Source organism: Pristis pectinata, chromosome 40 (assembly GCF_009764475.1).
Source record: "Pristis pectinata isolate sPriPec2 chromosome 40, sPriPec2.1.pri, whole genome shotgun sequence".
In the NCBI taxonomy this organism is placed as follows: Eukaryota; Metazoa; Chordata; class Chondrichthyes; order Rhinopristiformes; family Pristidae; genus Pristis; species Pristis pectinata.
Window position 1 is genome coordinate 6100280 of NC_067443.1, and position 24829 is coordinate 6125108.

The 24829-nt window shown below is 58.5% G+C and overlaps 1 protein-coding gene across 1 annotated transcript; it reads right to left on the bottom strand.

The window, feature by feature from the left end:
- Positions 1 to 13186: 13186 nt before the first annotated feature.
- On the bottom strand, positions 13187 to 23874 carry LOC127587359 (pleckstrin homology domain-containing family O member 1-like). Its single transcript, XM_052045628.1, has 6 exons — positions 23572 to 23874; positions 21488 to 21634; positions 18766 to 18906; positions 18241 to 18345; positions 14524 to 14625; positions 13187 to 13824 (listed from the first exon to the last, which is right to left on the bottom strand). Exons 1-6 carry the CDS (start codon positions 23599 to 23601, stop codon positions 13291 to 13293), a joined length of 1059 nt encoding a protein of 352 aa, XP_051901588.1. The 5' UTR covers positions 23602 to 23874; the 3' UTR covers positions 13187 to 13290.
- Between the last annotated feature and the right edge of the window lie 955 nt (positions 23875 to 24829).

Genomic DNA, 24829 nt, shown 5'->3' on the forward strand with positions numbered 1-24829 from the left:
GGAGAGGAGGGAGAGGGAGGGAGAGGGAGGGAGAGGGAGAGGGAGGGAGAGGGAGGGAGGGAGAGGGAGGGAGAGGGAGGGAGAGGGAGGGAGGGAGAGGGAGGGAGAGGGAGGGAGGAGAGGGAGGGAGAGGGAGGGAGAGGAGGAGGGAGAGGGAGGGAGAGGGAGGGGAGGGAGGGAGGGGGAGGGAGGGGGAGGGGGAGGGAGGGGGAGGGGGAGGGAGGGGGAGGGGGAGGGAGGGGGAGGGAGGGGGAGGGAGGGGGGAGGGGGGGAGGGAGGGGGGAGGGAGGGGGGTGGAGAGGGGGAGGGGGGAGGGGGGGTGGAGAGGGGGAGGGGGAGGGGGGAGGGCGGAGGGAGAGGGGGGAGGGGGGGAGAGTGGGGGGAGAGGAGGGAGGGGGAGGGGGAGAGGAGGGAGGGGAGGGAGGGGGAGGGAGGAGGGAGGGGGAGGGGGGGAGAGTGGGGGGAGAGGAGGGAGGGAGGAGGGAGAGGGGGGAGGGGAGGGAGGGAGGGGGGAGGGGAGGGAGGGAGGGGGGGATGGGGAGGGGGAGAGAGGGAGGGAGGGGGTTGGGAGAGGGAGGAGGGGGGAGGGAGAGGGGGAGGGAGATACAACTCCGCACTCCCCCCCCCAGCCCCAGCCCCCCCCTGCACACTGTGACTTCTCTCACCCCAGGTGTGAGGAAGGGGTCACTGACACCAAACCTGAAGCCGCTTCTCTTCCCACAGACACTGCTCGGCCGTCAGAGAACTTGCAGCTGTGGTGGACACCACACACCAACCTCTGCCTGGACAGTCCGGACCATCCAGTGAGTTGAAGTTTCACAGCTGCCTTGATACGATTTGAACTCTCACCTCACCAGTTCCCGTCTTTGATTTAAACCACCGTGTCTCTCATGACGAATCAAGTGTTGGGGTTGTGGACGGTGAGGAAGGGTTTAGCAGGATGTCGGTCAGCTGGAAACATGGGCAGAGAAATGTCAGATTAATCTGGACAAGTGAGAGGTGTTGCACTTTGGGAGGTCAAATGTAAGGGCAGGACATCTAACAGTGCAGTCCTACAGAGGGATCGTGGGGTCCAAGTCCATCGCTCCCTGAAAAGTGGCCACACAAGTAGATCGGGTGGGAAAGAAGGCATACTGGACGCTTGCTTTCGTCGGTCAGGGTGTTGAGTGTACAGGTTATGTAGTCACGCTCCAAGCTTCGGTTTGGCTGCACTTGGAGTACTGTGTGCAGTTCTGGTCGCACCCCCCCCCCCCCCCCACATTACAGGAAGGATGTGAAGGCTTTGGAGAGGGTGCAGAAGAGCTTCACCAGGACGCTGCCTGGATTAGAGAGCGTGACCTGTAAGGAGAGGTCGGATGAACTTTGGTTGTTTTCTCTGGAGCGACGGAGGCTGAGGGGGAGACCTGATAGAGGTTTATAAAGTTATGAGAGGCAGAGATAGAGTCGACAGGCTTTTTCGCAGGGTGGAAATGTTGAATACTAGAGGACACAGCTTTAAGGTGAGAAGGGGACAGTTTAAAGGAGATGTGCGGGGCAGGTTTTTTTTAACACAGAGAGCGGTGGGTGCCTGGAACAGGCTGCCAGGGGTGGGGGTGGAGGCAGAGATTTGGACAGACACATTGAATGGACAGAATGGAGGGATACAGACCGTTTACAGGCAGATGGGATTAGTTTGGATGGCACTGTGGTCAGCACAGACATTGTGGGCCAAAGGGCCTGTTTTGGTAGTGTAGCAGTTAGCATAACACCATTACAGCGCCAGCGACCCGGGTTCAATTCCAGCTGCTGTCTGTAAGGAGTTTGTACGTTCTCCCCCCGTGTCTGCGTGGGTTTCCTCCGGGTGCTCCGGTTTCCTCCCACATTCCAAAGACGTACGGGTTAGGAAGTTGCAGGCGTGCTATGTTGGTGCCAGAAGCGTGGCGGCACTTGCGGGCTGCCCCCAGAACACTCGACGCAAAAGATGCATTTCACCGTGTGTTTTGATGTACATGTGACTAATAAAGATACCTTATCTTATTTTATGCTGTGCTGTTCTATGTTCGACGTACTGTTTTACTCTATGTAAACAGTCACACCCAGTTATAAATTCTGGCCATTAGGTGGCTCCCTGGAGTCGGTCTTCCTTGATTTCCCCATGTAAACAGTCACGAACATTTGCAGACACGTCTAAAGATGCACAATTATTTACCACCCCGACCACCGCCGCTGATGCCAGGAAGGACGGGGCCAGCCAGAGGCAAGGGAACACTGCCCTCCCTGAGTCACCCACACTCCAAAGTTGGAAATATATCACCGGCATTTCCATCAGCACTGGCTGTAAATCCTGGAACTCCCTCCCCAGCAGCGCAGTTGGGGGTGCCTTCTGCACAGGGACTGCAGCTGTTCAGCGGGCGGCAATGATAAACGTTGGTGACACCCATATCTGAAATGAATCATAAGAACATCTTTCACTCATCTGTTTCTGGATGAGGCACAAAAAGGCCGACTCAAAGTAGACGTGCTCATCCACGGCACTGAGTTTGAACTCTCTGTGTGCAAGGGCGTGGCCCTTGGCAAGCAACAGAGCAGATTTTGGAGTCAAAGGTGCTGTGGAAAGTGATGGCTCACTTTAAAATGACTTTGCTGTTTTATCCCTTCAGATTGTGGTGTCTGTTGCCACCCAGTGGTCACAGGATGTCCAGGGCAGGAGGGGGGAGGGCGAGTAAATTAGGGCTCAGGGACAGAGGGCATTTAAAGGCAAATGATTGGGGGGGGGGGGCGGAGAGGTAAAGATTAGGCAGGATATTGGCAGATTGTCCACACACAGATCTCACAGGGAGCTCACTTTAAGCAGCCTCCTCACACAGCGCAGCGCTCCCTCCTCGCTGCCCCTCCTGCGGCACGGCACTCCCTCCTCACCGCCCCTCCCGCGGTGTGGCGCTCCCTCAGCACCAGCCTTCTGCAGTGAGCTTTGAGTCCAGCCCCGGGTGAGGTATCGGAAGACTGGAGGGTGGCTAAAGTTGTGTCTTTATTTAAGGCCAAGCCAGGGAACTACAGGCCGGTGCATCTACGTCAGTGGTGGGGAAGCTACTACAGGGGATTCTGAGAGACTGGATCTCCCTGCATTTGGAAAGGCAAGGACCGATGAGGAACAGTCAGCATAGCTTTGTGTGCGGGGTATCATGTCTCACGAATTTGATCGAGTTTTTTTGACGAAGTGTCCAAGAGGGCAGTAGATGTCGTTTACATAGACTTTAGCAAGGCCTTTGACAAGGTCCTGCACAGCAGAGCAGTCCAGAAGGTTAGATCAGCTGGGATCCAGGGTCAGCAAGCCAATTGGATATATAATTGGCCTGGTGGAAGGGGGCAGAGGGTGGGAGTGGGGGCTTGTTTCTCAGACTGGAGACCTGTGACCAGTGGTGTGCCACGGGGCTCGGTGCTGGGTCCTCTGATTGTCTCTTACAGTGATGATTTGGATGAGAACATACAAGGCATGGTTAGTAAGTTTGCAGATGACCCCAACATTGGTGGGGTGTTGGACGGTGAAGAAGGTCATTTAATGTTACAGCGGGATCTTGATCGACTGGGAGTGTGGGCCAAGGGATGGGAAACGGAATTTAACTGAGACAACTGCAAAGGGTTGCAGCTTGGGACGTTAAACCGGGGCAGGCCTTGCACAGTAACTGGCAGGGCCCTGGACACCGTTGGAGAACAGAGGGACCTTGGGGCACAGGTACATAGTTCTCCAAAAGCTGTGACACAGGTGGACATGGTGGGGAAGAAGACGTTCGGCACGCTGGCCTTCATCAGTCGGGGTACCGAGTGCAGGAGTCGGGACGTCACGTTACAGCTGTACAAGTCGTTGGTGAGACCACCTGTTCCAGGCACCCACCGCTCCCTGTGTAAAACAAAACTTGCCCTGCACACCTTTAAACTTTCCCCCTCTCACGGCCTCTAGAACTTGACATCTCTACCCTGGGGAATAAAGATTTTGACTGTCCACCATATCTGTGCCTCTGACAATTTTATAAACCTCTATCAGGTCTCCCCTCAGCCTCCTCCTCTCCAGAGAAAACAGCCCAAGTTTGTCCAACCTCTCCCTATAGCTCATGCCCTCTAATCCAGGCAGCGTCCTGGTGAATCTCCTCTGCACCCTCTCCAAAGCCTCTGCATCCTTCCAGTGTGACCTAACCAGAGTTTTATACAGCTGCAACGTGACTTCCTGACTCTTGTACTCAACTGAAGAAGCCAACCGTGTCTCACGCCTTCTTTACCGCTCTGTCTACCTGTGCTGCTACTTTCAGGGAGCTGTGGACTTGGACCCCCTGGGCATTGCTGCTGCTCAGGGTCCTGCCACTTACTGTACACTGTCCCCTGACATTTGACCCGCCAACATGCACCACCTCACACTCGCCCGGATTAAACTCCATCTGCCGTTTCTCTGCCCAGATCTACATCCCGCTGTGTCCTTTGACCATTCACCTGCCAACAGCTTTGTGTCATCCACAAACTTACCAACCAACCGATCTACATTTTCTCCCAAGTCATGTATGTTACTTCAAACAGAGGTCCCAGCACTGAGAACCACCGTCCCCCACCGTCTTCTGTGACCAAGCCAATTCTGAATCCAACCTGGCAAGTGGATCCCATGTGAGGGATCAGCCCACCTGAGGGATCTGGGCAGAAGCTTTACTGAAGTCCATCCATTACCCAACCCCCATCAATCAAGTTTCTAAGACATGACCCGCCCCGCACAGAATCCTATCCCAAAGAACCCTCACAGTGGAGGGAGCGCCGCACTGTGGGAGGGGAAGTGCCGGGGGAGTCCTGGGGTGTGGGAGGGGGAGGCCGGACGGACCACCGCACGGTGGGGTGTGAGGAGGGAGCGCCGCACTGAGGGAGGGACTTGTTGGAGGGGTCGCTGCAGTGTGGAAGGGTTGGTGCTGCATAGCGCCGGACGATGGGTGGGGCGGTGAGGAGGGAGCGCCGCACTGTAGGAGGGAGCGCCGCACTGTGAGGCAGTGAGGAGGGAGCGCCGTGCTGTAAGGCAATGAGGAGGGAGCATTGCGCTGTAGGAGGGAGCGCCGCGCTGTAGGAGGGAGCGCCGCGCTGTGAGGCGGTGAGGAGGGAGCGCCGTGCTGTAGGAGGGAGCGCCGCGCTGTGAGGCGGTGAGGAGGGATCATCGCGCTGTAGGAGGGAGCGCCGCGCTGTGAGGCCGTGAGGAGGGAGCGCCGCGCTGTAGGAGGGAGCGCCGCACTGTGAGGCGGTGAGGAGGGAGCGCCGCGCTGTGAGGCGGTGAGGAGGGAGCGCCGCACTGTGAGGTGGTGAGGAGGGAGCGCCGCGCTGTAGGAGGGAGCGCCGCACTGTGAGGCGGTGAGGAGGGAGCGCCGCGCTGTGAGGCGGTGAGGAGGGAGTGCCGCACTGTGAGGTGGTGAGGAGGGAGCGCCACGCTGTAAGAGGGAGCGCCGCACTGTGAGGCGGTGAGGAGGGAGCGCCGCGCTGTGAGGCGGTGAGGAGGGAGCGCCACGCTGTAGGAGGGAGCGCCGCACTGTGAGGCGGTGAGGAGGGAGCGCCGCGCTGTGAGGCGGTGAGGAGGGAGCGCCGCGTTGTGAGGTGGTGAGGAGGGAGCGCCGCGCTGTGAGGCGGGTGAGGAGGGAGCGCCGCGCTGTAGGAGGGAGCGCCGCGCTGTGAGGCGGTGAGGAGGGAGCGCCGCGCTGTAGGAGGGAGCGCCGCGCTGTGAGGCGGTTGAGGAGGGAGCGCCGCGCTGTGAGGCGGGTGAGGAGGGAGCGCCGCGCTGTAGGAGGGAGCGCCGCGCTGTTGAGGCGGTGAGGAGGGGAGCGCCGCGCTGTGAGGCGGTGAGGAGGGAGTGCCGCGCTGTAGGAGGGAGCGCCGCGCTGTGAGGCGGTGAGGAGGGAGCGCCACGCTGTAGGAGGGAGCGCCGCGCTGTGAGGCGGTGAGGAGGGAGCGCCGCGCTGTGAGGCGGTGAGGAGGAGGGAGCGCTGCGCTGTAGGAGGGAGCGCCGCGCTGTGAGGCGGGTGAGGAGGGAGCGCCGCGCTGTAGGAGGGAGCGCCGCGCTGTGAGGCGGTGAGGAGGGAGCGCTGCGCTGTAGGAGGGAGCGCCGCGCTGTAGGAGGGAGCGCCGCGCTGTGAGGCGGTGAGGAGGGAGCGCCGCGCTGTGAGGCGGTGAGGAGGGAGCGCCGCGCTGTAGGAGGGAGCGCCGCGCCTGTGAGGCGGTGAGGAGGGAGCGCCGCGCTGAGGCGGTGAGGAGGGAGCGCCGCGCTGTAGGAGGGAGCGCCGCGCTGTGAGGCGGTGAGGAGGGAGCGCCACGCTGTAGGAGGGAGCGCTGCGCTGTAGGAGGGAGCGCCGCGCTGTAGGAGGGAGCGCCGCGCTGTGAGGCGGTGAGGATGGGAGCGCCGCGCTGTAGGAGGGAGCGCCGCGCTGTGAGGCGGTGAGGAGGGAGCGCTGCGCTGTAGGAGGGAGCGCCGCGCTGTAGGAGGGAGCGCCGCGCTGTGAGGCGGTGAGGAGGGAGCGCTGCGCTGTAGGAGGGAGCGCCGCGCTGTGAGGCGGTGAGGAGGGAGCACCGCGCTGGAGGAGGGAGCGCCGCGCTGTGAGGCGGTGAGGAGGGAGCGCCGCGCTGTGAGGCGGCTAGGAGGGAGCGCCGCGCTGTAGGAGGGAGCGCCGCGCTGTGAGGCGGTGAGGAGGGAGCGCCGCGCTGTAGGAGGGAGCGCCGCGCTGTGAGGCGGTGAGGAGGGAGCGCCGCGCTGTAGGAGGGAGCGCCGCGCTGTGAGGCGGTGAGGAGGGAGCGCCGCGCTGTGAGGCGGTGAGGAGGGAGCGCCGCGCTGTAGGAGGGAGCGCCGCGCTGTGAGGCGGTGAGGAGGGAGCGCCGCGCTGTGAGGCGGTGAGGAGGGAGCGCCGCGCTGTGAGGCGGTGAGGAGGGAGCGCCACGCTGTGGGGGGTGGGGGACCCCGGGGTCCCTGCTGGTGGGACCCCGGGGCATTTGGGTCCCCAGCTGTGGCCCAGCTGTGGCGGGGGTTTCATTCATTCCGCCCACCCGGCCTGCAGACCCCGCCCACCCTGCCCTGATTGGCCGGCTCTGCTCCAATCAGGTGCATCGGTGAGTTTCACGCCATATAAGGAGCGGCGAGCGCTGCCCGCGGTCAGGCTCGGTTAACCCCTTGCTCCCCGAGCCCAGGGAAAGAAGCGGGAAGCTCCCTCTGCACCGTGGGATCTTTCTGTGCCTCTGGGTCCCTCTCGAGTGAGGAGCTGATAGGTTGAGGGAGCGCCGCGGGAGGGTGGTGAGGGAGCGCCGCCTGTTGTAGGGACAATACAGAGGGATAGTTATGTTGGTGGGTAGGACTGAGGGAGCGCCGCGGGGGTGGTGAGGGAGCGCCGCATGTTGTAGGGACAATACAGAGGGACCGCTATATTTTTGGTGGGCAGTAATGAGGGAGCGCCGCGGGAGGAACGGCGAGGAGGGAGCGCCGCACTGTTGTAGGGGCAATACAGCGGGATAGTTATGTTGGTGGGCAGTACTGAGGGAGCGCGGCGCCGCGGGAGGGGCAGCGAGGAGGGAGCGCCGCGGGAGGGGTTCTGGAGAGTCCACCTGGGTTCTGTGATCTGGATTTGCTCCTGATCTCACAGTGTACAGTAATAATGAGGTCGGGGATCAGCCTGAGGGACAACACCCCTTCAAACACTGACCTTTACAGGTTCAACCACCTGTGATACTGGCTCAGGATTTGCCTTTCACAACTTTGACATTCCTTTGTACAGCTTCCCACAACCACTCCCTTGGACCCATCAATCACATAACCTCGCCTCACTCTGTCAGACATACGCCCTTTGTCAGACTGCACGGAAACAGGCCATTCGGCCCAACTGGTCCATGCCGACCTGGGTGACTACCTGAGCTAGTCCCATTTGCCCGCGTTTGGCCCCTATCCCTTCCTGTCCAAGTGTATCTTTTAAATGTTGCAGTTGTAGCCTCCGGCAGCTAATTCCACATATCCAAAAAAAACAATGCCCCTCAGGTCCCCTTTACGCCTTTCCCCTCTCGCCTTAAATCCAAGCCCTCTAGTTTTAGACTCCCCTACCCTGGGGAAAAGACTGACTCTCCACTTTATCTACCCCCCCCCCCCCCCATGATTTTATAAACCTCTATAAGGTCACCCCTCAGCCTCCTTCGCTCCAGGGAAAACAGTCCCGGCCTGTCGAGCCTCTCCATATAACCCGAGCCCTCCGGTCCCCGGTAACATGCTGGTGAATCTCTTCTGCGCTGTTTCCGAGTGAACGACACCCTTCCTAGAGCTGGGTGGGTGGAACTGCTCACAATGCTCCAAGCGTGGTCTCACTGAGTCTTGTACAGATGTGACGTGATCCCAGATCTTGTACGGTGCCCTGGCCGATGAAGGTGAATGTGACAGATGCCCTCTTCACCAATCTGTCCACTTGTGTCACCACTTTCAGGGAACGATTAACTCATACCCCTAGGGCTCTCTGTTCCACAGCACCCTCCAGGGCCCTGTGTAAATCCTGCCCTGCTTTAACTTACCAAAATACAATTTATTAAATTGCAACTGCTATTCCTTGGGCAACTGTCCAACTGTTGTAATCTTTGTGTTATCCATACCTTCCTGGCTAAGATAAGATCTCTTTATTAGTCACATGTACACCGAAACACACAGTGAAATGCATCTTTTGCGCAGAGTGTTCTGGGGGCAGCCTGCAAGTGTCGCCACGCTTCTAGCGCCAACATAGCACACCCGCAACTTCCTAACCCGTACGTCTTTGGAATGTGGGAGGAAACCGGAGCACCCGGAGGAAACCCACGCAGACACGGGGAGAACGTACAAGCTCCTTACAGACAGTGGCCGGAATTGAATCCAGGTCGCCGGCGCCATGATAGCGTTACGCTAACCGCTACACTACTGTGCCTACTGCAGCCTGATTCTAACGTTTTACCTCCTTTCACCATTCTGACCGAGGGTCTTCAACCTGAAATGTCACCCTGTTTCTCTTCCCACAGATGCTGCCTGACCTGCTGAGTATTTCCAGCATTTTCGGTTTTTATTTCAGACTGCGGTTTATTTCTGCAGTTTAGAACCTACAGCACAATTCAGGCCCTTCAGCCCACAAACCTGTGCCAAACATGTCCCTACTTTAGAAATTACTAGGCTTACCCATAGCCCTCTAGTTTTCTCAGCTCCATGTACCTATCCAACAGTCTCTTACAAGACCTTATTGTATCCGCCTCCACCACCGTTGCCGGCAGCCCATTCCACACACTCACCACTCTCTGAGTAAAAAAACTTACCCCTGACATCTCCTCTGTACCTACTCCCCAGCACCTTAAACCTGTGTCCTCGTGGCCACCATTTCAGCCCTGGGGAAAAGCCCCTGACTATCCACACGATCAATGCCCCTCATCATCTTATACACCTCTATCAGGTCCCCCCTCATCCTCCGTCGCACCAAGGAGAAAAGGCTGAGTTCCCTCAACCTGTTTTCATAAGGCATGCTCCCCAATCCAGGCAGCATCCTTGTAAATCTCCTCTGCACCCTTTCTATGGCTTCCACATCCTTCCTGTAGTGAGGCGACCAGAACTGAGCACAGTACTCCAAGTGGGGTCTGACCAGGGTCCTATACAGCTGCAGCAATAAATAGTTTTTTTTGATTTACTGAGAACCACAGTGATGCCTTAAATCAGAGCTGTGTCAGTGTCCCTGAAGCTTGAGTTGCAGAGCTAAATTATCCTCATAGATGTTGTTGATCCCCCTGTCCACAGCTGCAGGTCGAGTTAAACATACAATGGTTATTGGGTGAATCCAGAAAATGAGAATTAATTTCACTCGGGTTCCCTTTTCTGTGTACAGTTGACCTTTGGTTCTATTTCTGTTCTTTCTTGTATTATTTTGTGTAATTTATATGGTTAATTTATGCTTTTTCTTGTGAATGTAGTGTCTCTGATGCTCCATGCCTGTGATGCTGCTGCAAGTAAGTTTTTCACTGCACCTGTGCATACACAGACTTATGCAGATGACAAATTAGCTCAACTTTTCTTTTAGCAATACTGGGACAAAAATCTATGAGCCAGTCTACATTGGGGGGATCAGCAGTGGAGAGGGTCAGCAGCTTTAAATTCCTGGGTGTTAACGTATCGGACGACCTGTTCTGGGCCCAGCACACAGATGCAATCACAAGGAAGGTGCGCCAGTGGCTTTGCTTTCTTAGGAGGTTAAGGAGGTCTGGCTGGTCACCAAACACTCTAGCAAACTTCTGCAGATGTTACTGTTGGAAGTGTCCTGACTGGTGGTATCACAGTCTGGGACGGCAATTCGAATGCACAGGAACGCAAGAAGCTGCAGAGAGTCGTGGACTCTGCCCGATACATCACGGGCACATCCCTCCCCACCATTGGGAATATCTACAGGAGGCGCTGCCTCAAGGAGGCAACATCCAGAGATCCCCACCATCCGGGCCATGCCATCTACCACTGGGCTGAAGGTACAGAAGCCTGAAGTCCCCACACCACCAGGTTGAGGAACAGCGACTTCCCTTCAACCATTCGGTTCTTGAACCAATGGACACAACCCTAATCACTACAGTTTAGCAACACTGGGACCAATTTGCACTAATTGCAAAATTTTTGTTCCAATTTTTTAAAAATTGTGTTAGTTTATGTCTTTCTTGTGAAAGCTGCTGATCTGATGCTCTGTGCCCGTGATGCTGCTGCAAGTAAGTTTTTCACTGCACCTGTGCACACACGGACTTGTGCAGATGATCATATTACGGCCTTGCACCTTATTGTCCACCTGCACTGCACTTTCTCTGTAACTGAAACACTTTATTCTGCATCCTGTCATTGTTTATCCTTAACGCAGCGTCGTAACGAAATTACCTGTCTGGTGAAAGTTTTCACCGCACCTCGGTACACGTGACAATAATAAACCAATGTAATCTCGCCTTTGACTTTGCTCCATTTATAATGGTGAATTTCTATGTAAACGTGTCACGCTGTAATTACACCCTCCTGCCAGTGGGAGCGCCACAGCTCCCTCCCCCTACAGGTGGGTGGGTGTAACTACCCCCTCACAGCCCAACAGAGGAACACCAATTAATAAATTAAAGTGAATCCCATCCATAAAACCGAGGCGGGATAGAAACCGTTCTTTTAAACTCAGTTTTAATTTACTCGTATTAAAATCACAACTTCAAACCAAAAATATCTGCGCCGAAGGTTGATTCATTATCTCATAACACTGGGATTTAGATAGCCAGAGAGTGCCCTCTGCCTGCTCTCTGGTACCTTGTCCAGTGCTGTTTTTCTGTACATTTTCCCTGCGAAGGTGCCAGGGTGCCCTTGGAACTGACTCCCTGCCTGGCTGGGGTTCCAGTACAGCCAGATCCAGCTAGAAGGTTAGATAGCACCTCACTAACACTGAGCAGCTTTTAAACATTGGAAGGCAGGGGTCTTCCCCCTGAGCAGCCCCCACTCAGAATCCTCTCCCCTACACATTTTCAGAGGACACCACCCCCTGCCTTACAAATTATTGACCCGGACCCACTAACCCCGAGTGTGGGTGGGTCTAACAGAAAGCAGGAGGGAACAGCAGTGAGGAAACGTTGTGGGGGGGGGGGGGTGGTGGTGGGAGAGGAGGAGTGGGTGAGGGGGCAACAAGGTGGGGTTTTGTGTATGGGATGGGTCAGGGCTACTTTGCTTTTGGGTGGGACTCTTGTCTTAATACCCGGGTTTCCATCCTCCGTGGGGGAAGGGATTACCGATGCACATGTTCACAGCGGGGAGTGTTTCAAGTCTGCTGCCCCCCTCAGATAAAGGCAACCCACTCCCCTGCAACCTCCCACGGAGTCTTCTGCCCTCCCCCACGATGAGGCAGGGGGTCTGGAGGCTTGTTGGAGAGGGGAGGGAGGTGGAGAGAGAGGCCAACAGACCCAAGGTGCGCGTTTACTGAGTCTGCCACCGATCCCTGCAACTGTGTAGGGCTTGGAGTAGAGGGAAGGCTGGGGTGGGGTTGTTAGGGAGGATAACACATTGTCCCGTGTCCAGAGGTGCAGGAGATGAGGGTGTGCAGGGTCCAGGGAATGGGATGTATGTGAGGAGGGGTCAAGTGCAGGCTGGGAGAAGTCTGTAAACTATAAACTGAGGCGGAGGGAGATTACCCGCCCAGAACTCTGGCTCGGTCACCACTGGCGAACGTTAGAGAGGGCGTGAAGGTGATGGGCCTTCACACCCTCACCTGAGAGATGGTCCACAGAGATTAACGGCAATGGTTCCAGCTCCAAGGAGAAGCCGAGGTTGATCCACTTGGGGCAAAGGAGGCAGAGAGGGGACTTGATGGAGGTTTGGGGCAAATTAATGGCAGCTGTTCTAACGGTTCGAGGCGGGTTTTGCAAAAGGAATACAAGGAAGAAAATGAAGGAAGAAAATTCCCTAAATTCAGTCAGCTTCCCCTCTTCCCCTGCCCTGTGAACCCACACAGCCCCGTGCGGACATTGCTGTGCGACCCGGCCATCGTTGATACCCCAATTGCACCATACACCCACTGCTATGCAGACAGGACCGCCCTCAATATGAATGCCCCACCCCTGCATAGATAGGCCCCGCCCCACAGCCACAGGCCCCGCCCCTATACACCAGGAACACCCTCAATATGATGGACCCGCCTTCTACACAGATAGGCCCCGCCTATCACGGCATAGACCCCACCCTAAACAGCTAGGACCACCCTTAATGTGATGGCCACGCCCCTCAGCAATAGACCACACCCCTATACAACTGGGACAGCCCCCTGCAGAGATAGGCCACGCCCCTGTCACAGGCCACGCCCCCCACACAGCCAGGACCGGCCCTTGCACATAAGCCACGCCCCTCACCGCGACAGACCCCGCCCTCAATATGATGGGCCCTCCTCCAGCACAGGTAGACCACACCCTATACAGCTAGAAGGGCCCGCCCCCATAGCTATAGGCCACGCCCCCCCAGCCACAGGTACTGCCCCTCCAGACCAGGACCGCCCTCAATAGGAAGCCCCCGGCCACCCACCCCGACACAGGCCCCGCCCCTCACCGCGACAGACCCCGCCCTCGATATGAAGGACGCAGTCCCTGCACAGATGAGCCACGCCCCCAGTTCAGGCCCCACCCCCTCTACAGATGGACCCCGCCCCTCACTGCAACAGACCATGCCCCCCACATGAAGGCCCCGCCCTCTGCAATGAGAGGCCCCGCCCCTAACGCCGATGGGACCGCCCCCCCAGGACAGGAGGTGGGGCTGGAGGGGCCGCTCCCGGGCCCTCACATCAGTCCCCTGCGGCCGGCGGTGCCGGGCTCGGGCTCCCCGCACAGCTGCCTCAGTTCCTGGATCTCCTCCAGCACCTGCTGGGCCTGGCTCCAGTTGGACAGGGCCTCGGCCAGCAGGCCCTGGGCCTGGAGGCGGGCGTCGGGCTCAGGGCCCAGGCCGGAGCCGGAGCCGGGGCCGGGGCCTTGCCTGCGGGGCTGCGACTCCAGCAGCAGCAGCTGAGTCCTCTGCAGCTTGAGGGCGACGAGGTCCCGGACCCGGGCGAGCCGCTCGCCCTCCGAGCTGCCCCGGCCGCTGGCTCCGGGCCCCAGCAGCGTCTCCTCCGACACGCACTTGCCCCGCTGGCCGAAGCCCGGGCTCCAGGGCTCCGGGGGGGTGTCCTGGTCCAAGGAGGCGGCCGATTGCCGCTGCCGCCCGGGGCCCCCGGGGCCCGGCGCCGCCTCGGGGTCGCTCTCTGGCCGCGGCTGCTCGCCGTCCTCCTCCTGGATCAGGTCGAGGGTCAGCATCCCGTCCGACGTGGAGGTGGAGGCCTGCGGGCAGTGGAGAGGCTCGGTCAGTGGCCGGGACTCCGGCTCCCGGTCCCGGTCGTACTTCCCAGCACGGGGGGAGCGCCGCCAGCGGGCTGAGGGAGCGCCGCGAGGGTTTGGGGAAAGGTGGAGGGAGCGCCAGGGTGGAGGGAGGGCGGAGGGAGCGCCGGGGAGGGGAGGAGCGGGTCCGAGGGAGCGCCAAGGGGGCGGGGCTAAGGGGACATGGGGGAGGTGTCCGAGGGATCATCAGACGGGGAGAGAGGGTGGGGATGAGGGATGGTGTGTGTGGGGGGGATTCAGGTGCGAGGGAGCGCCTCGCGGGGAGTGGGCGGGTCTTTAGAACCACAGGAACCCTGGCAGCTTTGATCCTGGTCCTGCGGCCAATGGTGAGGTGCGGTCGGGGTCACGTGATCTGGGTAGGCCTGCCAATCGTTCCTCCCCCGGGTCCCATGCCCCCATGACACCCCTCCTGGGAGCCCACCCATGGGCCCCACCCTGGGTTGGCTTGAGGTCCAAACTTGAGGGCAGCCTGGTTGCACGGGGTGGGTGGTGGGGTGGGGTGTGGCGGGGGTTGGGGGTGTGTGGGAGGGGTGTGGTGTGGTGGGGGAGAGAGCACAGCAAGATCCCATGGGTGTGATTTCCCCCAAGGCCGCGACCCCCACCCCAACCCCTTGTGACTGTGAGGTGGGGGCACCCACTCACCACGGCCGTCAGGTGCCCACGGGTGGGGGGGCGGCGGGAGTGCTGGATCTTCACTCTGTCCCGGGTCGGGTGAGCTAGGAAACTCTCCTCACCCACAGTGACCTGTTAACGCAGAGAGACACAGAGGGTCAGGACTGGAGCCATGTGGTGTGTTCGTCTGTGTGTAGTGTCTCGCGAACTGTGTGTGTCTATCTGAGACTCGTGTGTGTGTGTGTGTGTGTGTGTGTGTGTGTGTGTGTGTGTGTGTGCGCGCGCGCGCATCTCTCTCTCTCCCTCACTGACGTCTCTCTCTCTCTCCCTTCTCTCTAGAGTATGTGTGTGTGTCTCTCTCAGGTCTCTCTCTCTCTCCCTCTCTCTCTCTCTCTCTCTCTGATGTATATGTGTGCGTCTCTCTCTCTCTCTCTCTCTCTCTGTCTGTCTTTCTCTCTGAGGTGTGTGTGTCTCTCTCTCAGGTGTCTTTCTCTCTCTCTGTCTGAGGTGTGTGTGTCTATCTCTCTCTCTCTGAAATGTGTGTGTGGGTCTCTCTCTGAGTGCATCTGTGAGGGAGCATGTTTTGCAATCTTATCGCTGAGAGCAGACAGGTTATTGTGCAAGCCCCAGTGCATGTAATTCACCTTCCGGGAACGGCAAGCGTTGCCTTCCTCTCAGTTTTATGGTGGTTAAAGCAAACAGTTACTGGGGGTAGGAGAAAAAGGCCCATTATTCACACACACACACAGAGTGAAGCTCCCTCTGCATCGTCCCGTCACACACTCTGGGGGTCAGACACAGAGCAAAGCTCCCTCTACACCGTCCCATCACACACTCCCGGGGTCAGACACAGGGTGAAGCTCCCTCCACACCGTCCCATCACACACTCCCGGGGTCAGACACAGGGTGAAGTTCCCTCTACACCGTCCCATCACACACTCCCGGGGTCAGACAGAGTGAAGCTCCCTCTACACCGTCCCATCACACACTCCCGGGGTCAGACACAGAGTGAAGCTCCCTCCACACCGTCCCATCACACACTCCCGGGGTCAGACACAGAGTGAAGCTCCCTCCACACCGTCCCATCACACACTCCTGGGGTCAGACACAGAGTGAAGCTCCCTCTACTACCTCAGAGCTCACTCATTCACTTCTACCAACCACTCGGCCCATCAAACCTGTCCTGTCATTCAATATGATCATAGCCTGTCCAATCTCAGCTCCATCCCCACCCCACTCCACCCCACCCCACCACCCCCAACTCCCTTGTAATTCGAATGTCTGCCACACTCCATCTCGAAGATCTTCCCTGTCCCCATTGCCATCTCTCCCAGGGGCAGAGGTTTCCTCCACATCCAGTGTGAAATGGGCGACTCCTTGTTCAGAAACTATGACCCTGACTTCTAGATTCCACCCCACCCCCCCCCCCCCCCCGGGACCTGGGGGTGGAGACCTCGTCCCCACACCCACCCTGCCGATCCAGCTCAGAATCTGATGTTCCAGTAAGACCGTGTCTCCTTCTTCTCAACCGTAATGATCACCCTTTGCCTGACTCGCTCAACCGTTCTTCGTACATCAGCCCCTCCGTTCCAGGGATTGACCCAGTAAGCCCTCCCCCTACCGCCAACAGTGTAACACGGGGGCCACACCCGTCCACAGCGCTCCAGGTGCGGACTCACCACTGCCCCGTAAAGTTGCATCAAAACCTCCCTACTTTTACCTCCTGCGATGAAGACCAACGTCCCGCTATCCTTCCCGACGGAGTTTAATCCGGATAAGCGCGAGGTGTTGCATTTTGGGAAGACAAACGAGGGTCGGATTTCCACAGTGAGCGGTAAGGCCCCGGGGAGTGCTGTAGAACAGAGGGACTCAGGAGTACAGGTAAAGTGGTGTCGCAGGTAGACAGGGCGGTGAGGAAGGCGTTTGGCACATTGGCCTTCATCAGTCAGGGCACTGAGCACAGGAGTTGCGAAGTTGTGTTGCAGTTGTACGATGTTGAGGCCACACTTGGGTTCACTTTTTGTTGCCCTGCTGTAGGAAAGCTGCCATTAAGCTGGAAAGAGTGCGGAGGGGATTTACGAGGATGTCGCTGGGACTCGAGGGACTGAGATATGGAGAGAGGTTGAGCAGGTTGGAACGTAGGAGAATGAGGTTTGATCTTATAGAGGTGTATAAAATCACGAGGGGCATAGATAGGGTGAATGCACACAGTCTGTTTCCCAGGGTTGGGGAATCAAGAACTAGAGGGCATAGGTTTAGGGCGAGAGGGGGAGAGATTTAATAGGAACCTGAGGGGCAACTTTTTCACCCAGAGGGTGGTCCGTATATGGAACGAGCTGCCAGAGGGAGTGGGTGAGGCAGGTACACTAACAACATTTAAAAGGCACTTGGACAGGTACAGGGACGGGTAAGGTTTAGAAGGATACTGGCTTAGATGGGAATCTTGGTCGGCAGGGACCAGTTGGGCTGAAGGGTTGTGTGACTCTAGATCCTGATGCAGGGTTTCGACCCGAAACGTCAACAGTTCCTCTCCTCCCCCACAGAGGCTGCTCGACCTGCTGAGTTCCTCCAGCAGATTGCTGCCTTGTGTCTTGCCCCAGATCCCTCTGCACTGCGACATATTGTAACCTCACTCAGGCGGAATAATAACTTGCTTTTACTTCTGTGGAGGGAACTCGGACTCACCCTGGGACGGCGAAACAGGGCGATGAGGAGAGCTGGGGCTGGTTTGGTTCTGAGCTCGCTGAAGGAATGAGAGGTTTCACGGGAATCTACTCTGCTCTCATTGGGCTGGCCAGACTGGATACATAGCAAGTGTACAGCACAGGAACAGGCCCTTCGGCCCACAATATCTGTGCTGAGCACAATGCCGAATTAAACTAAAGCCCTTCTGCCTGCAGGTGATCCACACCCCGCCATTCCCTGCGCCGCACATTTCCCCCTCTCACCTGAAATGCATGTCCTCTAGTATTTGACACTTCTACCCTGAAACGAGGAGGATTTTCCTCGAGGCCACGAGACCCCAGAAACAAGGATCCTCCAGATGCAGGATACGATCTGCATGCCATTCAGAAATGAGACCGGGAAAGGCAGGCTTGTTAAATATATCCAGGAGGCCAGTGGATATATATCCCAATTGCAAAGGTTTCCAGGGATATGTGGAACAGTAGACTGGATAATGGTGTTGAAGGTGGGGCAAGCTTTTAAGCATAATTCCAGTAAATAGTTGAGGCCCCACCACTGCTCCCTGTGGAACCCCACTAGATATTGATTACCAATCCAAGAAATGACCCATTTCCCATGATCTCCACACCAATATATTAACTCCAACACCTGGCACCCATGTGGCACCTCATCAAATGCCTTCTGCAAATCTACATATATCACATCTACTACCCTCCCCGTATTGATCCTCAGAAGGACAAAGCAGATTTGCCAAACACCATAAAATACGTTCATTCTGCTCGATTATTTTAGGATTTTCTAAATGTCGTGCTATTACCTCATTAGAAATCAATTCCAGCATTTTCCAATGGCAGATACTAGGCTAACTAGGCTATACTTGTTTTATGTCTCCCTACTTTCCTGAGGAGTAGTGTTACATTGGTGACACAGGGGGTTAGACACGGAGTGAAGCTCCCTCTACACCGTCCTGCCACACACTCCCGGGGTCAGACACAGGGTGAAGCTCCCCCCACACTGTCCCATCACACACTCCCGGGGTCAGACACAGGGTGAAGCTCTTACCTCATCCAGGATGCGATTCTTGGCCCTGCTGAGGGCAGTACTGAGGGCGTTAATCCAGGACTCTTTCTCCTCGGGACTGAGCGCCAAGAAAATGAGGTTGGGCGCCTGTGGTGAGACCGAGAGGGTGGAGGTGTGGGTGGGGGTGTGGGATGGAGAGATGGTGGGTGTCAGAGAGTCATTGCAGGAACCGTCAAAGCTGCAGGCAGACCGCACCTTCCCGACGCGTGGCGCTCCCTCGCAGCCCCTGCGCTCCCTCATCACCGCCTCTCCCGCGGTGCTACCTCGTCTCCTCCTCCAGTGGTCCTCCCTCTGCAGCCCCCCCCCTCCACTGCGCTCCCTCGCCATCTCCCACCCCCTCCACTGCGCTCCCTCTGGCACCGACAGTCCCGGTCCGGGTCAGCGGTGACGGTCCCACCCCCACCCCCGGCTGTCCGGGTCAGCGGTGACGGATCCTCCCCCAACCCCGGGGGTCCAGGTGAGCGGTGACAGTCCCCCTCCCCACCCCGGGGGTGCGGGCGGACTCACCGTGTTGCCCGGCTGCCGGCTGCGCACCAGCGTGAACTTGCTGTGGTTCTTCTTGCTGCGGCTCTTTGACTTGCGAAGCTCTTCGCACTTGTCGTAGTCGGTCAGGTCGAACCTCTCCAGCGCCGACTTCTCGTCCTTGCTCTGGGGCCGGAGCAGTCACTGTCAGCCGGAAATTACCCACTCCCCCTTTGCCCCACAATTCTCAGGTGGGATATTCGACTATATGGGGCATCGCATACAGCCAGATTACTCAATAATGGATTGAGAACAGAGATAGGGAGGGGTGTGGGGGCCAGAGGGGGTCACGGAGACGGGGAGGGGTGTGGGGGCCGGAGTGGGTGACAGAGACGGGGAGGGTGCGGGGGCCAGAGGGGGTCACGGAGATGGGGAGGGGTGTGGGGGCCGGAGGGGGTCACGGAGACGGGGAGGGGTGTGGGGGCTGGAGGGGGTGACAGAGACAGGGAGGGTGCGGGGGCCGGAGGGAGTCACGGAGACGGGGAGGGGTGTGGGGGCCGGAGGGGGTCACGGAGACGGGGAGGGGTGTGGGGGCCGGAGGGGGTCACGGAGACGGGGAGGGGTGTGGGGGCCGGAGGGGGTCACGGAGACGGGGAGGGGTGTGGGGGCCGGAGGGGGTGACAGAGACGGGGAGGGTGCGGGGGCCGGAGGGGGTCACGGAGATGGGGAGGGGTGTGGGGGCCGGAGGGGGTCACGGAGACGGGGAGGGGTGTGGGGGCTGGAGGGGGTGACAGAGACAGGGAGGGTGCGGGGGCCGGAGGGGGTCACGGAGACGGGGAGGAGTGCAGGGGTTAAACCTGAGAGGAACGGCACGGTCCTGACTCAGGCCCCCTGTGTGGGCACCAGCTGCAGTGGTCAAACCTTGAGGGCATCACCTTCCGCTTGGTGGGGGCATCGAGCGTGGGGTTGGAGAGAGTGCCCTGGTGGGGGTGGGGGTGTCGGGGCAGAGGTGGGGGTGTCCTCGGGGGGAGGCCGTTTGTTGCTCCCGTCTCTCCCCCTGTTATATTTAGCCAGCCAGCTGCTGTTGGAGGCGCAGTCTGTGGGTTGAGCCCTGCTCACTTCCTCGTGACCCCTGTCCCGTCTCGCGCGGAAACCTCAGTGAGAACAAACAGTACAGGCTGCCTTTCAAAAATAAACACTGAGTCACATCCAGCTCGGTCGGACCACTGCTGCTCACTACAGCCAGTGTGTCGGTGCACACTGTGGGGGTGAATGTGTGTGTGTGTGTGTGTGTGTGTGTGTGTCAGTGAGTGTTCATCATACTTTGCAGGTGTGTGTAAGCATGTACAGTAGTACAGTATGTGTGCGTATGCATGCTCTGTGTGTTTGCATAAGTACATGTGTGCACATGTGTGTGCATGCTGGTGTGTGTACACACACGTGTTTGTGTGCATATGACTGTCTGCATGTATTTACTTGTGCATGTGATCGCATGCACAAGTATGCTCACACGCACATGTGATTTATCTGCATACACGTGTGTGCACACACGTACATTTGCTTATGTGCAGGTGCACACGCGTGTGTTTATGCATGTGTGTAAACATACATGTGTGTGTGCATGTATGTGTCCATGTGTGCTCGTGTGTGTGTGTGCATACACATGTGTGTATACATGTATGCATGTGTGTGTGTACATATGTGTGTGTGTGTGTCTATGTGCACACGTGTACCAGCCGGAGCCGACAGTCTCTGCCCGACCTGATTTGCTTCCTCGCCCGTCCTGGCAGTGGGGGGGGGGGGGAGGGTTGAGAATTGCCCTGGGAAGGGGTAGGACAGGCTGGGGGCAGGGATCTCAGGGCGGCCACAGCCTGGTGTGCAGGGTGGGGCTGGGGAGGGAGGGACAGGGGTGGGGAGGGACAGAGAGGGAGGGACGGAGGGAGGGAGGGATGAGGGGAAATGAGGGGTGGAGAGGGACGGAGGGGGAGAGAGAGGGGATAGAGAGAGGGGGAGGGGAGGGAGGAGGGAGGGATAGAGGGAGGAGGGAGAGGAGGGGAGAATGAAGGAAGGTTGGAGGGGGAGGGTTGGGAAGGAGGGGAGAGAGGGACGGAGGGAGAACGTGACGGAGGGAGAGCGGGTGTGAGGCGAGCGGGGGAGGGGGCGAGGGGAGCGGCGGGGGTGAGGGGTTGGGGAGGGGGGTGAGTGGGGGGAAGGGGGGCTCTGAGGGGAGCGGGGGGTGAGTGCTGGGCTTGAGGGAGAGGGAGGGGGAGTGGGGGGGAGAGGGGGGTGTGGGGGTGAGTGAGGGGGAGGGGGGACAGGAGAGTTGGGGGGAGGGCTGGTGGGTGGGGAGTGGGGGAGGGGTTGATCGAGTGGAGCAGGGGAGTGGGGGGTGTGAGGGGGGACTGAGGAGAGGGGGGAAGGGGGTCAGTGGAGTGGGGGAGGAGGGGTGAGTGGGAGGGGGGTGGGTGAGGGGAAGGGGGGAACTGTCACATGACCTGCTTCTGGTTCCTGTGGTAACGACTGCTGAGCGACAGACCCCCCCCCCCCAACACCCTCGTAACACCCTCCCCTCGCAACACCCACCCCTCGCAACGCCCCGGTACCCCGTCCTCGTCCGAGGCTCCAGCTGCTGAGGTGCCAGAGCCCAGAAAACCCCCCCCCCCACCCATCCTGGGGCAGATCCCCACCCCGCCCGAGGGCACCGAAGCCCTGGACTAATCCTGGCCACCTCCCCTTGGCCTCAGGACCCCCAGATTCCGGACCGCACCTCCTTCTCCGAGATGTACATCTGATCCACCTTCAGTGTCAGGTACCGGCTCTTCCAGATCTCCCGAAATATCCCTCTTCCGCAGTACTTCCGGATCCAGCCGCATTTCTCCAGCTGCGCAGGGGGTGGGTTCGCCTCTTGTGTTCCCTGAGAAAGCAGACGTTGAGGTCACGGAGCCACACAGCACGGAGACAGGCCCTTCTGCCCAACTGGTCCGTGCCGACCAAGATTCCCATCCAAGCCAGTCCCACATTGCCCGTGTTTGGCCCGTATCCCTCTGAACCTTTCCCGTCCATGGACCTGTCCAAGTGTCTTTTAAGTGTTGTTGTTGTACCTCGTCCCCTTTACTCCACGGTCCACTGTCCTCTCCTACAGGATTCCTTCCTTTCAGCCCTTTGTCCCTTCTACCCATCACCTCCCGGCTTCTCACCCCCCCACCCCCCCAACTCCTACCTGCCCTCCCGCTCTCCTGGACTCACCCATCCCCTGCCTGCGTGTGTTCCTCCCCTTCCCCTGACTTTCTTATTCCGGCTTCTGCCCTCTCTCTTTCCCGTCCTGATGAAGGGTCTCGGCCCGAAATGTCGACGGTTTATCTCCCTCCATAGATGCTGCCTGACCTGCTGAGTTCCTCCAGCGTTGTGTGTGTGTATGTGTGTGTGTGTATGTTCCTGTCTCAACCACTTCCTCTGGCAGCTCGTTCCACAGACGGACCAACCTCTAGGTGAAAAAGTTGCCCCTCAGGTTCCCATTAAATCTCTCCCCTCTCACCTTAAACCTGTGCCCTCTAGTTCTTGGTTCCCCAACCCTGGGAATTCACCCCTCATGATTTTCTACACCTCTATGGGATCACCCCTCATTCTCCTACACTCCATTTAAACATGTCCCAACCTGCTCAACCTCTCTCCGGAACTCAGTCCCTCGAGTCCCAGCAACGTCCTTGTAAATCTCCCCCGGCGCTCTTTCCAGCTTAATGGCATCTTTCCTACAGCAGGGCGACCAAAACTTCACACCGTACTCCAAGTGCGGCCTCACCAACGTCTTGTCCAACTGCAGCATAACATCCCAGCTCCTGCCCTCAGTGCCCTGACCGATGAAGGCCGGCGTGTCGGACGCCTTCTTCACCGCCCTGTCTCCCTGTGGCTCCACTTTCAGGACATCAGGGCAAGGAGCAGGTGGACTTCCCAGCGTTTCCCTGATGGTTTTTCCCCATCCGATCCCTCAGAAATTAAATTCCCATCTTTTTTTTTGTGTGTGGACTCCGGGTCTGTTTGAGGGAAGACTGAGATGCGGTGAAGTGGGATCCTGGGACACAAGACCCCCCCAAACCCAGACCCTTCCCCCGCCCCCAATCACTGGACTCTTGACCCGGACCGGTGGACCCCGAGGTGTCCCGGGAACCAGACCCATGTGACCCCAAGTCCAGACGGTCAGACCACATGGGACCCTCCCCAACCCCCAGACCCTGGACCCAGACGTCAGACATCCCTCCCCCGGGGAACACTGGATCCATGGATCTCTGGCCGGACACCACACCCCCCCCTCCATAATTCCAGAAAGCCAACACCCCCCTCCCCCATCCAACCGGACCCCCTGGATATCTCCAGTCAATGGATGAACCTATCCAAGCATCCAATCCCAGGACCCTGGACAGTTCCAAAACCGTGACCGCACCCCCCCCCCCCCCCACCCACCACCACCCTCCCCAACCCGGATTCCCATCTCTAGACTCCCAAAACCTGGAGCCCACACTCTCCACCCTTCTCCGAAAACGGGACCCCTGTACCCCTGGGACCCAGGAGACCCCCTGACCAACATATCCATGGATGGGACCTCAAGAGGCCCAGAACCCAACTTCCAGTCCCCGGGAAGGGGTTCCAGATCCCAGGAACCTCAATGCACCCCATCCCGGACGCTACTCAGACCAACCCCCCCCCCCCCCCACCCCTTGGATCCCGTCCCAGACTTGGCCAGACACCCCCCACCCAAAGAGCCCGAGACTCCCATCCGCCGGCCGGCCGGCCCCGGGCCTCGGGACATCGCCGCTGTCTCTCGCAAGCCCGGGCCACCGCCGCTTGCGAACTCACCCGCTTGCTGGATGCCGCGGTCTTCCTCATCCTCACCCCAGCGCCGGCTGCAGCTCCCTCCGGCCCCGGGGATCGCGGCTGCTTCCCTCCCCCGCCGAGCCCTGCAACCCCCGGGGGGCTGCCCCTGCACCTCTCACCCCCCCTCCCTGTTGCCTGTATCTCCCTGTGACTGGTTCTCTGCTCCCTCCGCCCCTCATGCAGCTAGTGCATGCCTCCTGTTGTGTGCGGGTTGGAGCTCCCTCCCCGCTCTCCGCGGCTAACACATCTTCCAGAGAGCAGCACACTTCGGAAGCGCCGGATCTCCAACACCCCGGAGGAAGTTCGCGTTAACCCATCGCGGGCTGTGGGCTGCACCTTCGGGGCTGGTGTGTCACGGTTGGACAGAATGGGGTCGTGCTGGGGGGTGGCGGGGGGGGGGGGGGTGGAGGTTGAAACCACCACATCCCCCTCCTCCCAAAATTAAATAGAGGCGTAAGGTGGGGGTGAGAGGAGAGGAGGCGGCCGCCGGGAGCAACGCGCGATCTGCTGGAGGAGCTCAGCGGGTCGAGCAGCGTCTCTGTCTGTGTGTATGTCTGTGTGTGTGTGTCTGTGTGTATGTCTGTGTGTGTGTGTGTGTGTCTGTGTCTGTGTCTGTGTGTGTGTGTCTGTGTGTATGTCTGTGTGTGTGTGTGTGTGTCTGTGTCTGTGTCTGTGTGTGTGTGTCTGTGTGTATGTCTGTGTGTGTGTGTGTGTCTGTGTCTGTGTTTGTGTCTGTATGTCTGTCTGTCTGTGTGTATGTCTGTGTGTGTGTGTCTGTGTGTGTGTGTGTGTGTCTGTGTGTGTGTCTGTGTGTGTGTGTGTGTCTGTGTCTGTGTCTGTGTGTATGTCTGTGTGTGTGTGTGTGTGTGTCTGTGTTTGTGTCTGTATGTCTGTCTGTCTGTGTGTATGTCTCTGTGTGTGTGTCTGTGTGTGTGTGTTTGTGTCTGTGTGTATATCTGTGTGTGTGACTGTATGTGTGTGTGTTTGTGTGTCTGTGAGTATGTCTGTGTGTGTGTGTGTGTATGTCTGGTCTGTCTGTCTGTGTGTATGTCTGTCTGTCTGTGTGTGTTTTTGTCTGTGTCTGTGTGTGTGTGTGTCTGTGTGTATGTCTGTGTGTGTGTGTTGTGTCTGTGTCTGTGTGTGTCTGTGTGTATATCTGTGTGTGTGTGTGTCTGTGTATGTCTGTGTGTGTGTGTTTGTATGTCTGTGTGTCTGTCTGTATGTGTGTGTTTGTGTGTCT